Below are 17149 nucleotides of genomic sequence, written 5' to 3'. Positions count from 1 at the left end.
AGAAATGTGCTAAGGAAAAACTCTCGCCTTCTTTTCCCTACAAGGTTCTTTATTTTCTTGAACATGAACCATGTTTGTCAAGGATTACATAGTGCCACTTCACATGATCCTACTTATTTTGAAAAAGTGACATGCCTAGTTAAAAAAAATGCAAATGGCATAAGAATTATAGATGAGCATCTAAGATTAACTACCAATTAAGAAACACTTCTATGGGGCCTCAGGCTGCAACCTAAGTTGTGACAGGGGATTTGAAACATTACTGATATTGTACTGCTATGGCTGGTAACCTTATGTATATTGACAGCTCTTAACAGACATTAACAGGAGAATGTCGGCATGGACCTCAGACTCCCCTTTCCCCAGCGGTATGAACCTTACTGGTGTAAATTCAGGGAAGTGCTGTCACTCAGAACCAGAGTTTCTTTGGCCTGGAGAATGGGAGTACTCATGGGGTTTCATAGGAGAGAAAGGAACTTCTTACCCTTCCCTGTGGTAAGTCAGTGAATAATTGGTAGGAAGTCCTCCATCTGTCCCAGGCCTCCACCAGCAGGTGAATGTTTCCTTATTGGGAGAACGACATTTAAAGATCTCAGGTTTTCCAGGAGGTAACTGTCCTAGAAAAAGCCAGAAACCACTGCATCAATATTGAGGTCCATTTAACCATTTGATCCTTCTGTTGATGACAGAAACAGATTGATGGGACCCAAGCCAGTGATGAAGCCTCGGGTGAGGAGACCTAGGGTAGATGCTCAGAAATGCCCAGCATCAGCATGCAGCAACACTCCCCTGTGGGCTGCCCTGATGTTGGCAGGGCTCTTAGACAGCTTTGTGCTGGGGTGTGTGTGTGTGTGTGTGTGTGTGTGTGTGTGTGTGTGTGTGTGTGTTTGCATACTTCGAGATGGAGATACCAATAGCCTATGTGAGGGCTAGTGACCAACTGCAAAATTTCAACAAAGAGTGAGCCTGAAATGCAAGATAGACACATATGGGTTGAAGAGTGTGTGGTGGCCCTTTTGTAATACCACGAGGTCTGTAAAGCTGATACCCTCCCTCAGTCTAAGGGGACCATACAAAGAATCCTTCCCAGGTATGAGCAACCTGCAGACACTTTGGCGAAACACCACTCTATGGCACTTCTCCACTCTGCTCACCAATCTCCATCTTTCTGCCATCCCCACGCAATGAACTCAACTTGTTCCTGATCTTCTGTCCATTCACTGCATCTCTGAAGCTCTCCGTATCTAGGCGTCCCTTCCTTGAATTTTTTTTTTTTTTTTTTTTTTTTTTGAGATGGCTCTTGCTCTGTTGCCCAGGCTGGAGTGCAGTGGTATGATCTCGGCTCACTGCAACCTGTGCCTCCCGGGTTCAAGCCATTCTCCTGCCTCAGCCTCCTGAGTAGCTGGGATTACAGGCACACACCACCACACCCAGCTAAGTTTTTGTATTTTTAGTAAAAATGGGGTTTCATCATGTTGGTGAGGCTGGTTTCGAACTCCTGACCTTGTGGTCTGCCTGCCTCGGCCTCCCAAAGTGCTGGGATTACAGACATGAGCTACTGCGCCTCGCCACTTTTCCTTGATTTTATTCAGCTTTGATCTTGTGACCCAGACTCACAGTCTGTCTTCTCATCCACACCATCCCCGCTTCTGAATCTTGGTTTCTAGTCCTTTTTTCTCTTAGATTTTCCTCTCTTTCCTTTTTTTTTTTTTTATTTTTGTGGTGAGGTTGCAAAGGGCTTCCTTTGGATACAGAGGGCTTGAAGAGTGTGTGGCCCTTTTGTAATCTTGTAATCCCATAGGGTCTATAAAACTACAATTTGATGAATCTTTTCAGGGTAGGAGGTGTGATAAGAGGTAGGAGAGTGGCCAGCTCCTCTCCTGGTTCTGAGCAACCACTGCTTTCTAAGAGCTGTACCCAGTTCCAGACTGGACGCTAGAAGGTCTCGGTGAGGTGGTGTGAAAATACAGTACCAAGGTTGTAAAATTTTTAGTTGCCAAATCCCCAAAGCTTTTGGCAAGCGGGCCCCCATTTCTCTTGCTTGGATGTCAGGTTCAAAGAGGGACAGCAGAGCCCTGGGAGTTTGCCCTGATGCTGTGGGGCTGGGGAAGTCACCATGCTCGCCTACATGACTTCAGCTGGTCCTCTTTTTTGTCTAGCTGGGTGCTCTAGCACTGAGTTCAGGATATCAGGAGCAGAAAGGAGTGCTTTCAGAGGTGGGTCAGCACCTCTGGGGGTTCTCTCTGTTTTCTCTACTCCTTATGCAGGCTCCAAGGGCAGAGTTTCTAGCTGAGCATCAGATCAGAAACAGCAGGTTAGGAGGAGACCTCAGTGAGGGGAAATGCATGGAAAGAGGGTTCTCTAGGCAGAGCTGGCCAGAAAGAGGAATTTAGCAGAATGGCATGTTGTGGGACACAGGCTAGAGCCCAGGACACCAGACTGGTAGTGTCAGCTGGAGCTCACCTACCCTCCTGCTCACAGGCCCTGCTGAAACCCGTCCTTGCCAGCTCGGGTCAGCTCTGCCAATATTTGTAACGTTGCTCATCCTCTAGGGACAATTTATTCAGGATAATGTGTTGCTGGGAGTCACAGCAAGAATGCAAGTTTTTGTTTTGCTTTGTTTTTGTCATGAGTGGGGAGAAGTGCGTGAAGTAGAAGGAAACGTTTATCTAAAAAATCCAAAGCCTATGGTTCCATAATGAGCACACTCAGAAGCCAATTAGGGTGATCATTGATTTCTTGAGTATTTAGTTTCTCTTGTGGGTCATTCTGACCTCTGCTTTCCCCTTTTTCTCTCTCTGAAAGCTTCTCTTTCTTATTTTACTGTTTATTAATAGTACCTTCGGGAAACTCAAGAAAGGAAGGTAGATTTGTAAAATTACAATTAGACAAATGTTTCCTTCATCTACATTAGAGGAATAAGTTAAAATCTCAATGCACAGAAACACAAAGAAAACCACACAGGAACCACACATACAGGTATGTAGACGCCCACACAGAGCCCGCATCAAAAGTACACACACACCACACACACAGAAATATACACAGGTGCATACTCATGTAAGTACATACTGATACGCACACAGGTACATGCAGAGAAGTGTGCACTTACAGATATCCACAGAACACACACAGACATACATAAAAGTATATACATACAGGTTCAGACAGAGAAGCATTTACAGTCAGGTCCATATAGAAAAGTTAATATATACACAGGTACATATAGAAGTTTGCACACCCAGAAATGCATAAGGGTTGACATACAGAAGTGTATATTCACAGGCACCCCCCATCTCATTTAGCTGTGGACTTCATTTCTCCTATTAGCACAGATAATAGAGTTGGCTGTACCTGCTTCCCACCATGTAACAGCAACCTCTTATATCCCATCATGGTTTTTCAAAGAGTTTTCATATACATTATTTCATCTGCAGTAGAGGAAACATCACTATCCTCACTTTGAGAATTTGGAAACCCAGAGAGTTAGGTAATTGGCTCTAGGTCACACAGCTAGAAACTGGCAGGACCTGGATTAGAACTCAGGTCTTGTCTTCTTCAGAGCTGTTTTTTTTACACTCCTGAAATGAGGACAGAAGGCAGAAAGCACAGTGACAAGATTTTGCATTAATTGCGTTAATTTTTCTGCATTAACTTTAATGCAAAATATTGCAAATAATTCAACAGCAGCACATAACACAGAATTTTCATTTTTCATGACAGCATTGCAAGAACATTGCAATGGACTCTCCACCCTGTTGACAAACACCCCAGGCAATGAAAGAGAGCACCATAGTCTCTTACTTACCATTCAGAAGGCAGGTGTTGAGAAAAAGTAGCAGAGTGACAACAGTTGCAGATATCACATTTTCCTTCATGTTGGCTGCCTTCTCTTGCTACAGGAAATGTATCAGAGGTTCACTGGAAAAGAAGGTGTCAGGTAACTTTTGTGAAATGGCAGTCTGGTCAGGCACATCCACCACTTTGTTCTAGGTGTTTGCAACTGATTGTTGCTCCTTGCTTAATGAGAATGACAAAATAGGAGGAAAGGAATGTAGGAAAATATAACAGGGTCGGATGGTTTGGCACAGAAACATCAATTCACACACGCTGGGAAAAATTCTACCACCAGAGGTCCTCAGATGACAAGGTAGAGAGGTCAAGGGGAGTCAAGGCAGTCAGTTTCTTTGCACACACCCCAGAGAAAAATTGTTCTCTTTCCACCCCATAGCCACCTAACAATATATCATCCATCTTACGTAACACAGATTGTATGTCCTACAGGAGAATCCTTCTATGAGGGCTCTTGCTCTGGTCCATTAGCCAAAAATTGTCCAGGCCGAAAAATCAGTACCCTTAGTACAATCTCATCCTAACCATGCTGATTCCACCAAACTAGGGAGGCTTTGAAGGTTCAAACTGAGAAGATTCTGGAAGTCTTCTGGGTTATATGCATTACCGCAAAGCGAACCACACAATGAACTCTAGTGAATCTCCACGTGGTTTCTTTCTCCTGTTTGGAAAGCCCCATAAACAAAAGATAATAAATTCTGGTAATAATTTAAATCCCTTGGGTTCAGAGTATTAAGTAAATTTTGAACCTGCAGGGGTTGGAGTTTGGAGCAATTTATTATTAGAATTATTATTGTTACGCTTGGGACAACTTTCAAAGCCTCTAAATGTCCTTCTAAGAAAAAGGAATTTTTAAAGACATTTGGAAAAAAGGCTCATTAGTCTTGTTGAACTTCAAACAACTCAGAAAACAATAGATTTGGTGAACTAAGTGTAAATTCTTAGAAATGCACGACTTAAGTTTCTCTTTAAATTTTTATTGTTTTATTGGTTGTTGTTGTTTTCTTTTTTTTTTTTTTTTTTTGAGATGGAGTGTTGCTCTGTTGCCCAGGCTGGAGTGCAGTGGCGCGGTCTCGGTCACTGCAAGCTCCACCTGCCAGGTTCATGCCATTCTCCTGCCTCAGCCTCCCGAGTAGCACCTGTTGTTGTTTTAATCAAGGGAAGAACATTCAGGATAAAAGCTTTGCATCGTGGAACATTTAAAATGTCTGAATGTGTTTGATGAGCCCCTAAAAGACCAGCCGTTGCTACTGCTCCTTGCGGGACATACTCAGAAATGGAGAAACCATAGCAACAGTAGAGGTTTGGCCACCCAGGTACCATCAAGTAACTCTTTTATACTGAGGCTCCAGCTTCAATAAAGGATCCTGGTCCAGCAGTGGATCCTGTGAGGTGACCCGTATTTTGTTCTTTTGGGGACCTTCTACCTGCTCCTGCAAGATTCCTTCCAAACAAACGCCCTCTCAGGGTGCACTTTCTAAATCACCTGCTCCATCTCACCCCTGAGGGTCATTTAATTAAAATCAAGTGGTTAAAGGCTTCTGATGAGTTTAAACTAATACCTACCACTTCTGGAGCATCTGTTATGGGCAGGCACTGGGGAAAGTTAAGTACCTTAATCATGGAAATCTCATTTTGTTATCACAACAGTCCTGTGAGGGGGTACAGGTTTTAACAGATGAGCAAATGGAAGTACAGAGATTTAGTAGATTGTCAGTCACATGCCCATTTGGAGAAAGACATCTGGGAAACCTGAGAGCCACTGAGAGATCATCCTGACTTTTGGAAAGTCTGTGATGGGGGTGCAATTATTCCCCCTCTGTGGGAGAGATGGTGGCGACAACAGTCACTGATCCAAGGTGAGCAACATCAAGCCTTGGGTAAGTGTGGCATTCTGAGTAGGGTCAGGAGAGCCAGACCCGAGAGAGCCCTTCTCAGCTACTACCCTACTTATGCCCAAGGACCTCAAATACTGTAGATCTCATGAATCCAGCCTCATCAGGTACATATAACTCCAAATAGTTCTTTATCCTGTTGATCTGGTGATCTCAGCCTGGCTTAGAGATTAGATTCTACCCACTGGCTGAAGACTTCCTATAATATCCCTTTATTGAGACTTCCTTTCTCTTCTGGGCATTGCACTGACATGCTTAAGATCAACATGCTATAAATCAGACCTTCCTGGTTGGGTGCTATCTAGAGAGCTTTGCCAAAGCACCGCTCCATGCATATTGCAAAAGAAACTCTGGGATGGCAAGCAGAGTGGGTCAGGCAGTGGTAGATATTAGATACTGTCATCTGCTTATATGTTCTCATGTGCTACTACAGGATCAAAGAAACTCTCCTAAATAAAGGTTTCCTATAATAATGTCTTCAGGAAGTATTCTATGAATGAAAAAAACTTCCCTTTGGGATTTCCTGAGACACATCCTGGAATCTAGTTACTACTATGCACTTTCAAATGCCTGAAACCCCCATGCCAGGGAATTAGACATACTCACAGTGGTGTCATGGTTGTGTTTCAACAAGGATTTCCCAACTCATCCTGCATTTTCCTCCCAGGAAGGCAAACACAATGGGGGTAATTTAACCTTTAGAGAAAGACAATCACAACTTCTGACCCCTAAAGGGGCTATGCTAAATGTTAATTAACTCTAATCACACAAGGAGATGCTTCTCAGCACTAAGCACATCTGTTGATCCATTGCCATTTTTTTTTTTTTTTAATGACTGGCAGACACTAAGCTGGAATAAATTAGGTGTTTGTCTCTCTGAGTCCCCCCTGCATTGCACTCAAGATCTTGATCAAGGGCTGGCATGGCCCTTCTTATTCTCTCCCAATTGGGACTGGAACATCCAATGAGAGTCCTCATCTTTTTAAGATGTTATAGCAGCAAATGGCTCCAAATATTTGTAGTACAGTTAGCAAAAAGTCAGCCTCATACATCCTAGGGACTATCATCTTAAGCTTCACTCCTCAGCAGCTCCTTGGTTGTGACTGAGGGTTAAAAATGCAAGTGATGATGAGCATTTTTTCATGTGTCTGTTGGCTGTATGAATGTCTTCTTTTGAGAACCGTCTGTTCATATCCTTTGCCCACTTTTTGATGGGGTTGTTTGTTTTTTTCTTGTAAATTTGTTTGAGTTCTTGGTAGGTTCTGGATATTAGCCCTTTGTCAGATAAGTAGATTGCAAAAATTTTCTCCCATTCTGTAGGTTGCCTGTTCACTCTGATGGTAGTTTCTTTTGCTGTGCAGAAGCTCTTTAGTTTAATTAGATCCCATTTGTCAATTTTGGCTTTTGTTGCTGTTGCTTTTGGTGTTTTAGACATGAAGTCCTTGCCCATGCCTATGTCCTGAATGGTATTACCTAGGTTTTCTTCTAGGGTTTTTATGGTATTAGGTCTAACATTTAAGTCTCTAATCCATCTTGAATTAATTTTCATATAAGGAGTAAGGAAAGGATCCAGTTTCAGCTTTCTACTTATGGCTAGCCAATTTTCCCAGCACCATTTATTAAATAGGGAATCCTTTCCCCATTTCTTGTTTTTCTGAGGTTTGTCAAAGATCAGATGGCTGTAGATGTGTGGTATTATTTCTGAGGACTCTGTTCTGTTCCATTGGTCTATATCTCTGTTTTGGAGAAATAGGAACACTTTTACACTGTTGGTGGGATTGTAAACTAGTTCAACCATTATGGAAAACAGTATGGCGATTCCTCAAGGATCTAGAACTAGAAGTACCATATGACCCAGCCATCCCATTACTGGGTATATACCCAAAGGATTATAAATCATGCTGCTATAAAGACACATGCACACGTATGTTTATTGCGGCACTATTCACAATAGCAAAGACTTGGAATCAACCCAAATGTCCATCAGTGACAGACTGGATTAAGAAAATGTGGCACATATACACCATGGAATACTATGCAGCCATAAAAAAGGATGAGTTTGTGTCCTTTGTAGGGACATGGATGCAGCTGGAAACCATCATTCTCAGCAAACTATCGCAAGAACAGAAAACCAAACACCGCATGTTCTCACTCATAGGTGGCAACTGAACAATGAGATCACTTGGACTCGGGAAGGGGAACATCACACACCGGGGCCCATCACGGGGAGGGGGGAGGGGGGAGGGATTGCACTGGGAGTTATACCTGATGTAAATGACAAGTTGATGGGTGCTGATGAGTTGATGGGTGCAGCACGCCAACATGGCACAGGTATACATATGTAACAAACCTGCACGTTATCCACATGTACCCTAGAACTTAAAGTATGGAAAAAAAAAAAAAAAAGCAAGTGGTAGATCTGAGAAGCAGGTTTTTAGTAAGTTTGCAGCCCCTACACCTTGCCCATGGCTAGCTGCCTTGGTTTCCGTGCTTCCCAATCCTCAAAGACTCTCTTATCCTTATGATCCTCCCCTTAGCTTATTCAAATATGCCTTCCCACCAAGCTGTGGCCCACTGTGGTATGAACACCAAGAAAAGTTCCTTCTCCCTCGTGTTGCTCGGCGTCAATGTTGATCCTGTTTAGACCTTCTCTTTCCAAAAGCCTCTCTTCATTCTCCCTTCCATTAAGCCAAGTGTCTTCCACAGAGGCCCACAGTTGAGAAAAAGGCCCAGCAGCTTGTGCTTTTGAGAAACTAGAGCCAGTCTCCCCACATGGAAAATCGGGGCCACACTCCTATGGCCTGGGCTGACCATACTATTCACATTAGGGGGGGAATGCCATAGGACAGGAGGAAATATGGCCTCATGAGAGTCAAAAATAAACCAGATCTGAGCTCCCAACATGCCACTCCCCACTGTCAACCCCTCGTCCTCTGCAATACCCTCTCTTAGACTTCACCTTTATGTTCTGAACAATGCATTGCCCAAGTCAATCCTGACTGCGAGCAATCTTAGCCCTACCATTCTGTGGAACTTACTTCCAAGACTGGTATCTGGTGATCCCCCTGAGTACAGTCCTCAACCTGTCCTGCCATATCTGTTGCCATAACCTTCTACTCAGGTTTTTGACTCAGTTTTCCTGACTCCCGAAATGGACCTATCATTAGGGTCCGGAAGTGGGCCCTGCCATCCCTGTTAGGCAGAGATTCTGAGGTTCTTTTTAGCTCTTGCAAACTCAGTTCCTGTATAATCAAGCAAGGCCCAATCCAACATTTGAATTTTGGACTATCATACATTTGACATGCGCAAATTGTAAGTACAGTCATGTGTCACATAATGACATTTCAGTTAATGATGGACCACATATATGGTGGTGGTCGCATAAGATTATAATGCTGTATGTTTACTGTTCTTTTTCTATGTTTCATTATATTTAGATACACAAACACTTACCATTCTGTAACAAGTGCCTACAGTATTCAGTTTTGTGACAGCTGTATAGGTTTGTAACCTGGGAGCAATTGGCTATGTCATCTACCCTAGGTGTGTAGTAGGGTATACAGTCTAGATTTGTATGAGTACACTCTGTGATGGTGGCACAACAATGAAATCTCCTGACATATTTCTCAGAACTTAGTCCTATCATTAAGTGACACTTATGACCGTATTCAGCTCAATGAAGTATCACAAAGAGAATATATCTATGTTACCACTAAGGACAAGAGATTGACCACCAATAGCACCCCAGAAATCCAACTTGCACCTCCTCCCAATCTCTACCTACTCCTTCCTGATAGAAACCATTCTTCCAACTTCTAACGGTACGGATTAATTTTACCTACCTTTGAACTTTATATAAATAGGATCATACGATATGCATTTTTTGAGAGTGTGTGTGTCTGGCTTCTTTCATTTCACATTGTTGTAGGATTCATCCTGGTTGTTACATGTAGTTTTACATAATTGATTTTCATTTCATCTCATTCATTTACATTCATGTTATATTGAATGAAACACCATAACTTCATTCTACTGTTGATGGACATTTGAGTTGTTTCCAGGTTTTGGCAAACTTTGGGTTTTGCTGAGACTGATCAAAACTCGAATGGCAGGGAAGCCCTGCACATTTCATAATCACTGTGTGCTGCCCGCCATATCTCCTATCAACCTAAAGTAAATTTCAAGTGCCTTTTTTTTTTTTGGTCCTAAAAAGGCAAAAAGTCTCATTTCTTGCAAACAAATTTTGAATACATTCGTCCATTGTTTTCAGTATTAGGCATTGTGTTAAGGGTTTCCTTCAGGGTCCTCGGCCCACTGGGTTTCCTTACCTGCCTTGTTCTACCTGGGTTAGATGGCCTGAGGCTAACATAACAGGAAGCAGACCCCACATCAATCAGGTACCATTTGATTTCCAGGAGTTGGACTTTTTTTTTTTTTTTTTTTTTTTTGAGACAAGGTCTTGTTCTGTTGCCCAGGCTGGAGTGCAGTGGCATGATCACTGCTCACTGCAGCCTGGACCTCCCTGGGCTCAGGTGATTCTCCTACCTCAGCCTCCTGAGTAGCGGGGACTACAGGCACACACCACCAACACCCAGAGAATTTTTGTATATTCTGCAGTGACAGGGTTTCGCCATGTTGCCCAGGCTGGTCTCAAGCTCCTGAGCTCAGGCAATTTACCTGCCTTGGCCTCCCAAAGTGCTGTGATTATAGGCATGAACCACCACACGCAACAAGAAGTTGTTTTCTTTCCAGTACAGAATGCCAATACTTAATCTGGAAAATAAAGGACATAATGTGCTCAGGGCAGGAAGAGGAACAGTAGGGATTAGCTATTACATACCAGGCTAAAGATTAAGACTGTTATACAAGCTCTGCCCAATGTCAACAGTCAATGATTGTAGAATGAATAAATGAAGCCCAAAAGGTAAAAAAACAGAACAAGATTCTAAGACATGGGACAAAACTCCGCACATAGGAAGAATGGTCCCGTGCTGGTATTTCAAACACTAGACTTTCAGCTGGCATAGTTTTCAGTATTTGACAAGGGAATCTAAAGAAGTTTTAAGGAGAACATGGCAGCCTCTCTTTCAGGAAGACATTGAAAACTGGGGATATAGTGCCAAGAGAACCATGGCCCGCAGGTGGGGAGATGAAAGTTCCAGCTGTTCTTGCTCTGCCAATAAATATGTGCTCACAATGAATGTTTATCTGCCCATAGTCCAGGCAGCATATCTATGCATTCGTCTGTGAAAGTTCACAAGAGAACACTTGCTCGTGTGGTCATTCATTATTATTTTTTATCATCACCATTATCCAGTTTACATTTTGCTGTTTCTTGAGCAGGTATCTATCTTGTAGCCTGTTTTGAGGCACCCACTGGGGAAAACATCCAGAACTTTCCATAGTGAATTACTTTTACATAAAATATTTATCACCTTACAATCTGGTAGTTTAGTCAGAACATTATGACTGGGTGAAAGTAATTAGAAATAGTATAGAAGCTGCTGTAAAGTGTTTATCTCTGATTCCAGATATTCCCCTGCCCCTCTCCTAGAAACCCCAAAGGTTCCACTGAGGAAAGAACTTCCTGAAGACTCTGCACTCTCTGAAGATCATCAAGATGAGCGTGTGTGCTGTGCATGGTGATGGCTACATTTGGTAAGAGGTAGATGATCAGCAGGGACAGGATTTGTCTAAACCAGAGTTGACTTAGGCCTTGGACCATTCAGGAATACCTAGGAAGAACTATCTCCTGGCTTCTAACCTAGTCAGGGCAAATTACTCCAATATGATATATATGTGCCCTTGCACTGGAGTCACTTTAATAACACAGAACACCGATGCTTCCTCGTGGCTGGGAATATTGCTTCCAAATCTAATCACATTAACTCCACTCACTCACCACAGCTTCCTCATTCTAGCAACTTCTTTTATCCCAGGGAGGCTTGTTTTCGAGCAATCTTTTTGGCTTAAAGGCAAGAATAGGAATTGGATGAGTTTCACTTCCCCCCAGCCAGTGCACATGTAGGGCAGATGGTGGAAAATCCACGTTGGCCTGATTTTCAGAGGAACTAGTGCTTCATGAGATCATCAATCAGTCACTAACAATCAAAAAACACCCATAAATCATACATTATGTTTTGCAGTTTACAGAACTGTTCTATAGACATCAGTGGTTTTTAATCCAGGAGTCCCATTACAGTCCAAGGAGTGTCTTAAAATTTCTTTCCCCCACCTTTTTTTTTGAGACAGAATCTTGTTCTGACGCCCAGGTGGGAGTGCAGTGATATGATTTCAGCTCACTGCAGCCTCTGCCTCCCAGGTTCAAGTGATTCTCGTGCCTCAGTCACCAGAGTAGCTGAGATTACAGAACTGCGCCACCACGCCCAGCTAATTTTTGTATTTTCAGTAGAGATGGGCTTTACCATGTTGGCCAGGATGGTCTTGAACTCCTGGTCTCAAGTGATCTGCCCACCTCAACCTCCCAAAGTGCTGGGATTATAGGCGTGAGCCACTGTGCCCGGCCTTAAAATTTCTCATTCCTTTGTTTTGTCCCTGGACATTCTCACTAATTAGCTCAGAATTGAGCCCACTTGGAAGGACATGGGCATTTTAAAAAAAACTTTCTAGAGGATTCTAAATTAAAGCTGGGGCTGAAAACCACTGACTTACATGCTATCACTTGACATGTAAATTTTCTGAGTCCTCTAAGGTAGCTTTCCTCCTGATAACGGCTGACTCAGCATGCTCCCCATAGAACACTTCCAATAGGAGGCAACTTTAGCTCAAAAACCTCCCATGTTCTCAGACCTGTGTGCCAGTAAGATCAGCAAACCCTCATACGGAATACACTTATACACTTATCAATATATAAAAACATTTATAATATCACATGTGAAAGTTTGTATGTGACCCACTGCATGCCAGGCACTGTTTTGTTAACTTGCTTCACCCTCACAACAAGCCTGAGGTGAAGGTATGATGATTATTCCCGTCTAACAGATGAGGACACTGAGGCCCAGAGAGGGTCTGTGAGTTGTCCAAGGTCACACAGCTAGTGAGGTGCATATGGAGGAAGAGGAACTCAGGATTTGATCTCTGGGATCTGTGCTAACTATCACACTTCCAAAGGTGCAATGGCCAACCTTCAAGGAGCTCTGGAAGTACAAAATCCATGCTGACTATGAGGAGTGGGGACAGGTCAGAGGACCTTGGGGTTGTAGCTTCTGAGTCCTCTAAGGCAGCCCTCCTCCTAATAACGGCTCACTCAGCATGCTCCCTCAACCCAAAGGCAGCTCTGATGCTGAAGGCTGTGGGAACCAGGGATAGCTCTTCAACAGCAGCAGGTATTCCTGGGGCATCATGCCTGGGCACCACTGCCTACTTCAGAACAGATGTGTCAAAATCTTTGGAAAGGGGGGCCCTAGGAAGGGGCATTTTTAGCAAGAACTTAGAAGACTTTCATCAAACTCAAGTTTTAGAGGCTGAGCTCAAGCTGAGAGGGGCAGGAAAGGAAGATGCAGCGGAGGAGGCAGAGTGGCATCCTCTCTATGGGAAATGTTGTATTTAGAACTTAGATAGAGGCATTGGGGGTGTGATCTGTTGGGTTATTGTCCACAATCATTTGCTTCCTCCCAGCCATAGGATTGCATATCCCTACCCACTGTCATGGGAGGTACTCGTGCATTCTGTGAGAGGAGTACACATCCCACGTCAATCGCTTTGGACTTGGCCATGTGAAATCGCTTTGGACTTGGCCCATGGGACGTGAATGGTTGTGAGTTTTTTTTCCTGTGTTTAACCTGAAGCTTAAAGGCAACTGGATGGTTTGTCTTAGGTCTCCTTGCTCTTGTTCTCCACTGCCCTTAGGATGTCTCCACTGCCCTTAGGATGCCTTAGGATGTCACAGACACTATCTGTGTTTTAAAATGAGAAGACAGGTGGAACCCTGCTGAGCCCAGCTGAACCCAGCCAATTCTAGCAGAGCCACAGCCAGTCTGCCGCTGACTCAGTCCTTATGTAAAGTGAGTGAAGACTAAATGTTGTTGTAAGCCACAGAGATGTCACTGTTGTTTGTTATGAATTGCAAAACTAATACAGGGCAAGAGTAGGAGGAGGACATATGTTTTGCAAGACTTTAAACAAGATTATTTTTTCACAGATGCAGCTCTGTGTATGTTACATACGTGTGTGAATGTGCTGTTCATTCAAACACAAAATAACTTTACTCTGCCATAAAAAGTCACTACTGTATTCATAACAACTTTGTCTATTGTTATATTTTAATATCTAGAAACTCAAGCTTTGAAGGCGAGAAGGAAAATTAAAATAAAACATAAATTATTGGCATGCTGGTCCTGCTTATTTGTCTCAGGAAGAAGGGAACATCAGGAGTTAGAGAATCATGGGATTTTGGATCTCTAAGAGGCCCAAAGACTTGAAAGTTATCCTAATTCAACCCCTCACTTTAACACATGGGGAAACTGAGGCCTGGAAAAATGAAGTGCCTTGGCCAAATACCTTGTGGGAGAATCTTAGGAGATTGAGGGTGGGCACAACTGAGAACACTGACAAGTTGAAGAAGAAAATCTCAAGAATGTTGCTACATGTATTTTCCCACTCTGATTCCTGCTTTCCCTACCCTCTCAGTTAGAACCTTGGAATCCATTCATAGGAATAGTAAAAACATCAGGTGTCCATCAGAATTTGGTTTTCTTTTCCTTTCTGGCCACACAGTTAAAGTTACTTCATTGCTTCCCCTGTAGTTAGATGAGGCTAGGTGATGAAGTGGTGGCCTCTGAAAGTGAGTAGAAATAACATATAGTAATGCACTGAATGACAAACTTTGTCCACTATAGACTGCATATATGGTGGTGGTCCCATAAGATGACAACGGAGCTGAAAAATTCTTATTGCTTAGTGACGTCAGGGTCTTTCTAACATCATAGCGTAATGCATTATGCCCATGTTTGTGGTGACACTGGTGTAAACAAATCTACTGTGCTGCTAGTCACATAAAAGTAGAGCACATACAATTATGTGCAGTACATAATACTTGATAATAACTATGTTACTGGTTTGTGTATTTACTATACTGTACTTTTTATTGTTATTTTACAGTGTACTCCTTCTACTATAAAACAAATGCTAATTGTAAAATACCCTCAGGCAGGTCCTTCAGGAGGTATTCCAGAAGGCATTGTTGTCATGAGATGACAGCTCCATGCATGCTATTATCCTTGAACACCTTCAAGTGGGACAAGATGAAAGGTGAAAAATAGTGATAGGGATGATCCAGACACTATGTAATCCTAGGCTAATATGAGTGTTTGTGTCTTACTTTTTAACAAAAAAGTTTAAAAAGTAAAACAAACAAAAAAAATTTAAAAATAGAAAAAAGTTTATAGTATAAGCATATAAAGAAGGAAAATGTTTCTGAACAGCTGAACAATGTGTTTGTGTTTTACGCTAAGTATTATTAAAAATAGTCAAGGCCAGGCGTGGTGGCTCATGCCTGTAATCCCAGCACTTTGGGAGGCCGAGGCGGGCAGATCATGAGGTCAGGAGTTCGAGACTAGCCTGGCCAACACGGTGAAACCCCGTCTCTACTAAAAGTACAAAAATTAGCTGGGCGTGGTGGTGCGTGCCTGTAATCCCAGCTACTTGGGAGGCTGGGGCAGGAGAATTATTTGAACCCGGTAGGCAGAGTTTGCAGTGAGTTGAGATTGTACCATCGCAATCCAGCCTGGGTGACAGGGCGAGACTCTGTCTCAAAAAAAAAAAAAAAAAAAGTCAAAATAAGTTTAAGGAAGTTTATAAAGTTAAAAAGTTACAGCAAGCTAAGGTTAATTTGTTATTGAAGAAAAAATTTTTAAAAACAAATTTGGTGTAGCTTAAGTGTACAGTGTATACAAAGTCCACAGTAGTGTACATTAACGTCCCAGGCCTTCACGTTCACTCACCACTCATTCACTGACTCACCCAAAGCAACTCTCAGTCCTGCAAGCTTTATTCATGGTAAGTACCCTATACAGGTGTACCATTTGTTTTTAATCTTTTATACTGTGTTTTTGCTGTACCTTTCCTATGTTTAGATACACAAATACTTACCATTGTGTTACAATTGCCTATAGTATTTGGTAAAGTAAAATACCATATAGGATTGTAGCCTAGGAACAATAGGCTATCCCATATAGCCTAGATGTGCAGCAGACTATCCCATCTAGGTTTGTGTAAGTACACTTGATGATATTAGAGCAACAAGATCACCTAAGGATGCATTTCTCAAAAAGTATCCCCATTGTCAAGCGATGCATGATTGTACTTCTAGCCTAGTCCTGGTCTTTAAAGCTTTTTACATTCCCCCCTCTATTTCTCTTTCCTCCATTACTGGCCTGAAGAAGATGAAATTGAGGACTTTGAGGTCCTAAAAGCTCAATACAGCCGATAGATAAAAGGCTCTTGAGTTCATGCTGACTCCCAGCAAACTGTCACATGGGTGAGAAATAAACCTTTGGTCATTGTGCTTTGAGATTAGAGGCCGGGTGGTATAATGGCTAGCCTTATTTAGTTAGGCAAATCTAGGGACAATCCAGAGACAACCTGTACAGCCTAGCGTAGACGGTAACTACTACATGTAACCAAGTAGAAGAGCAGTGATTCAGACGGAAGCCTCCAATGCCTGCCCCACTGCCATTGTCTACATGTAACCAAGTAGAAGAGCAGTGATTCAGACGGAAGCCTCCAATGCCTGCCCCACTGCCATTGTCCCACCTGGAATACCATCACCAAAGTCCCAGAACAATCTCAGTTTGGCTTTGTCTACATATTCAGCCCCCTACACTGTCACCTGTAAACATGTCTACAGGTGTTCAACAACACCTGTTGGGTGACTGACTATTTTTATAAGGTCATATAGAATGCACTCTTCTCATGTACAGATCCATGGAAAGAGCACTTGGCCTTGAGTTGTGCAACTCTTTTCCATTAATCAATAGGCTCTCCATATTACTAAGGGATGGGTTCTGAGACCTTCTTGATTCCTCCAATAACCTCTTTGTGTGCATTAATTTGAACTCAAGGGCAGATGGGTGACAAAGTCCACTGAGATGTGGCTGCAAGGTGGTTGGGCGAGTAGCTGAAGTGAATAAAAATTGCAATATCAGAAATCAAAGAAATGTGGAGACTGTCAAGAACTGGGACAACCTCCATTGCAAAATCTTCAACTAGCAAGGCAAAAATAATTCTCAGCCCATTCTTCCTTTTCCTTCATAAATGCACACAAATAAAACATATTTTTCTGGCATAATCATGTCTAAATATCTAAAACATACCCTTTCAGGAATGAAAACATATATATATGTGTGTGTTATATATATACGTTTTATATATATGTTTTATAT

General features: G+C 42.6%; 1 protein-coding gene across 1 annotated transcript in view; it reads right to left on the bottom strand.

Moving 5' to 3' along the window:
• Positions 1–17149, bottom strand: part of PRLR (prolactin receptor) — a 186931-nt gene that overhangs the window by 32313 nt on the left and 137469 nt on the right. The window contains exons 4-5 of the mRNA XM_011969112.1: positions 3809–3921; positions 485–617 (exon numbers count right to left, since the gene is read on the bottom strand). Of these exons, the coding sequence (XP_011824502.1) occupies positions 485–617; positions 3809–3878 (203 nt within the window). The 5' untranslated portion in view covers positions 3879–3921. The remainder of the gene's footprint in view (positions 1–484; positions 618–3808; positions 3922–17149) is intronic.

The sequence above is a fragment of the Mandrillus leucophaeus genome, unplaced genomic scaffold (genome assembly GCF_000951045.1).
Source record: "Mandrillus leucophaeus isolate KB7577 unplaced genomic scaffold, Mleu.le_1.0 Scaffold873, whole genome shotgun sequence".
NCBI classification, from domain to species: Eukaryota; Metazoa; Chordata; class Mammalia; order Primates; family Cercopithecidae; genus Mandrillus; species Mandrillus leucophaeus.
The sequence above is the reverse complement of the archived record's forward strand: the minus strand, read 5'-3'. Positions and strand labels throughout refer to the sequence as shown.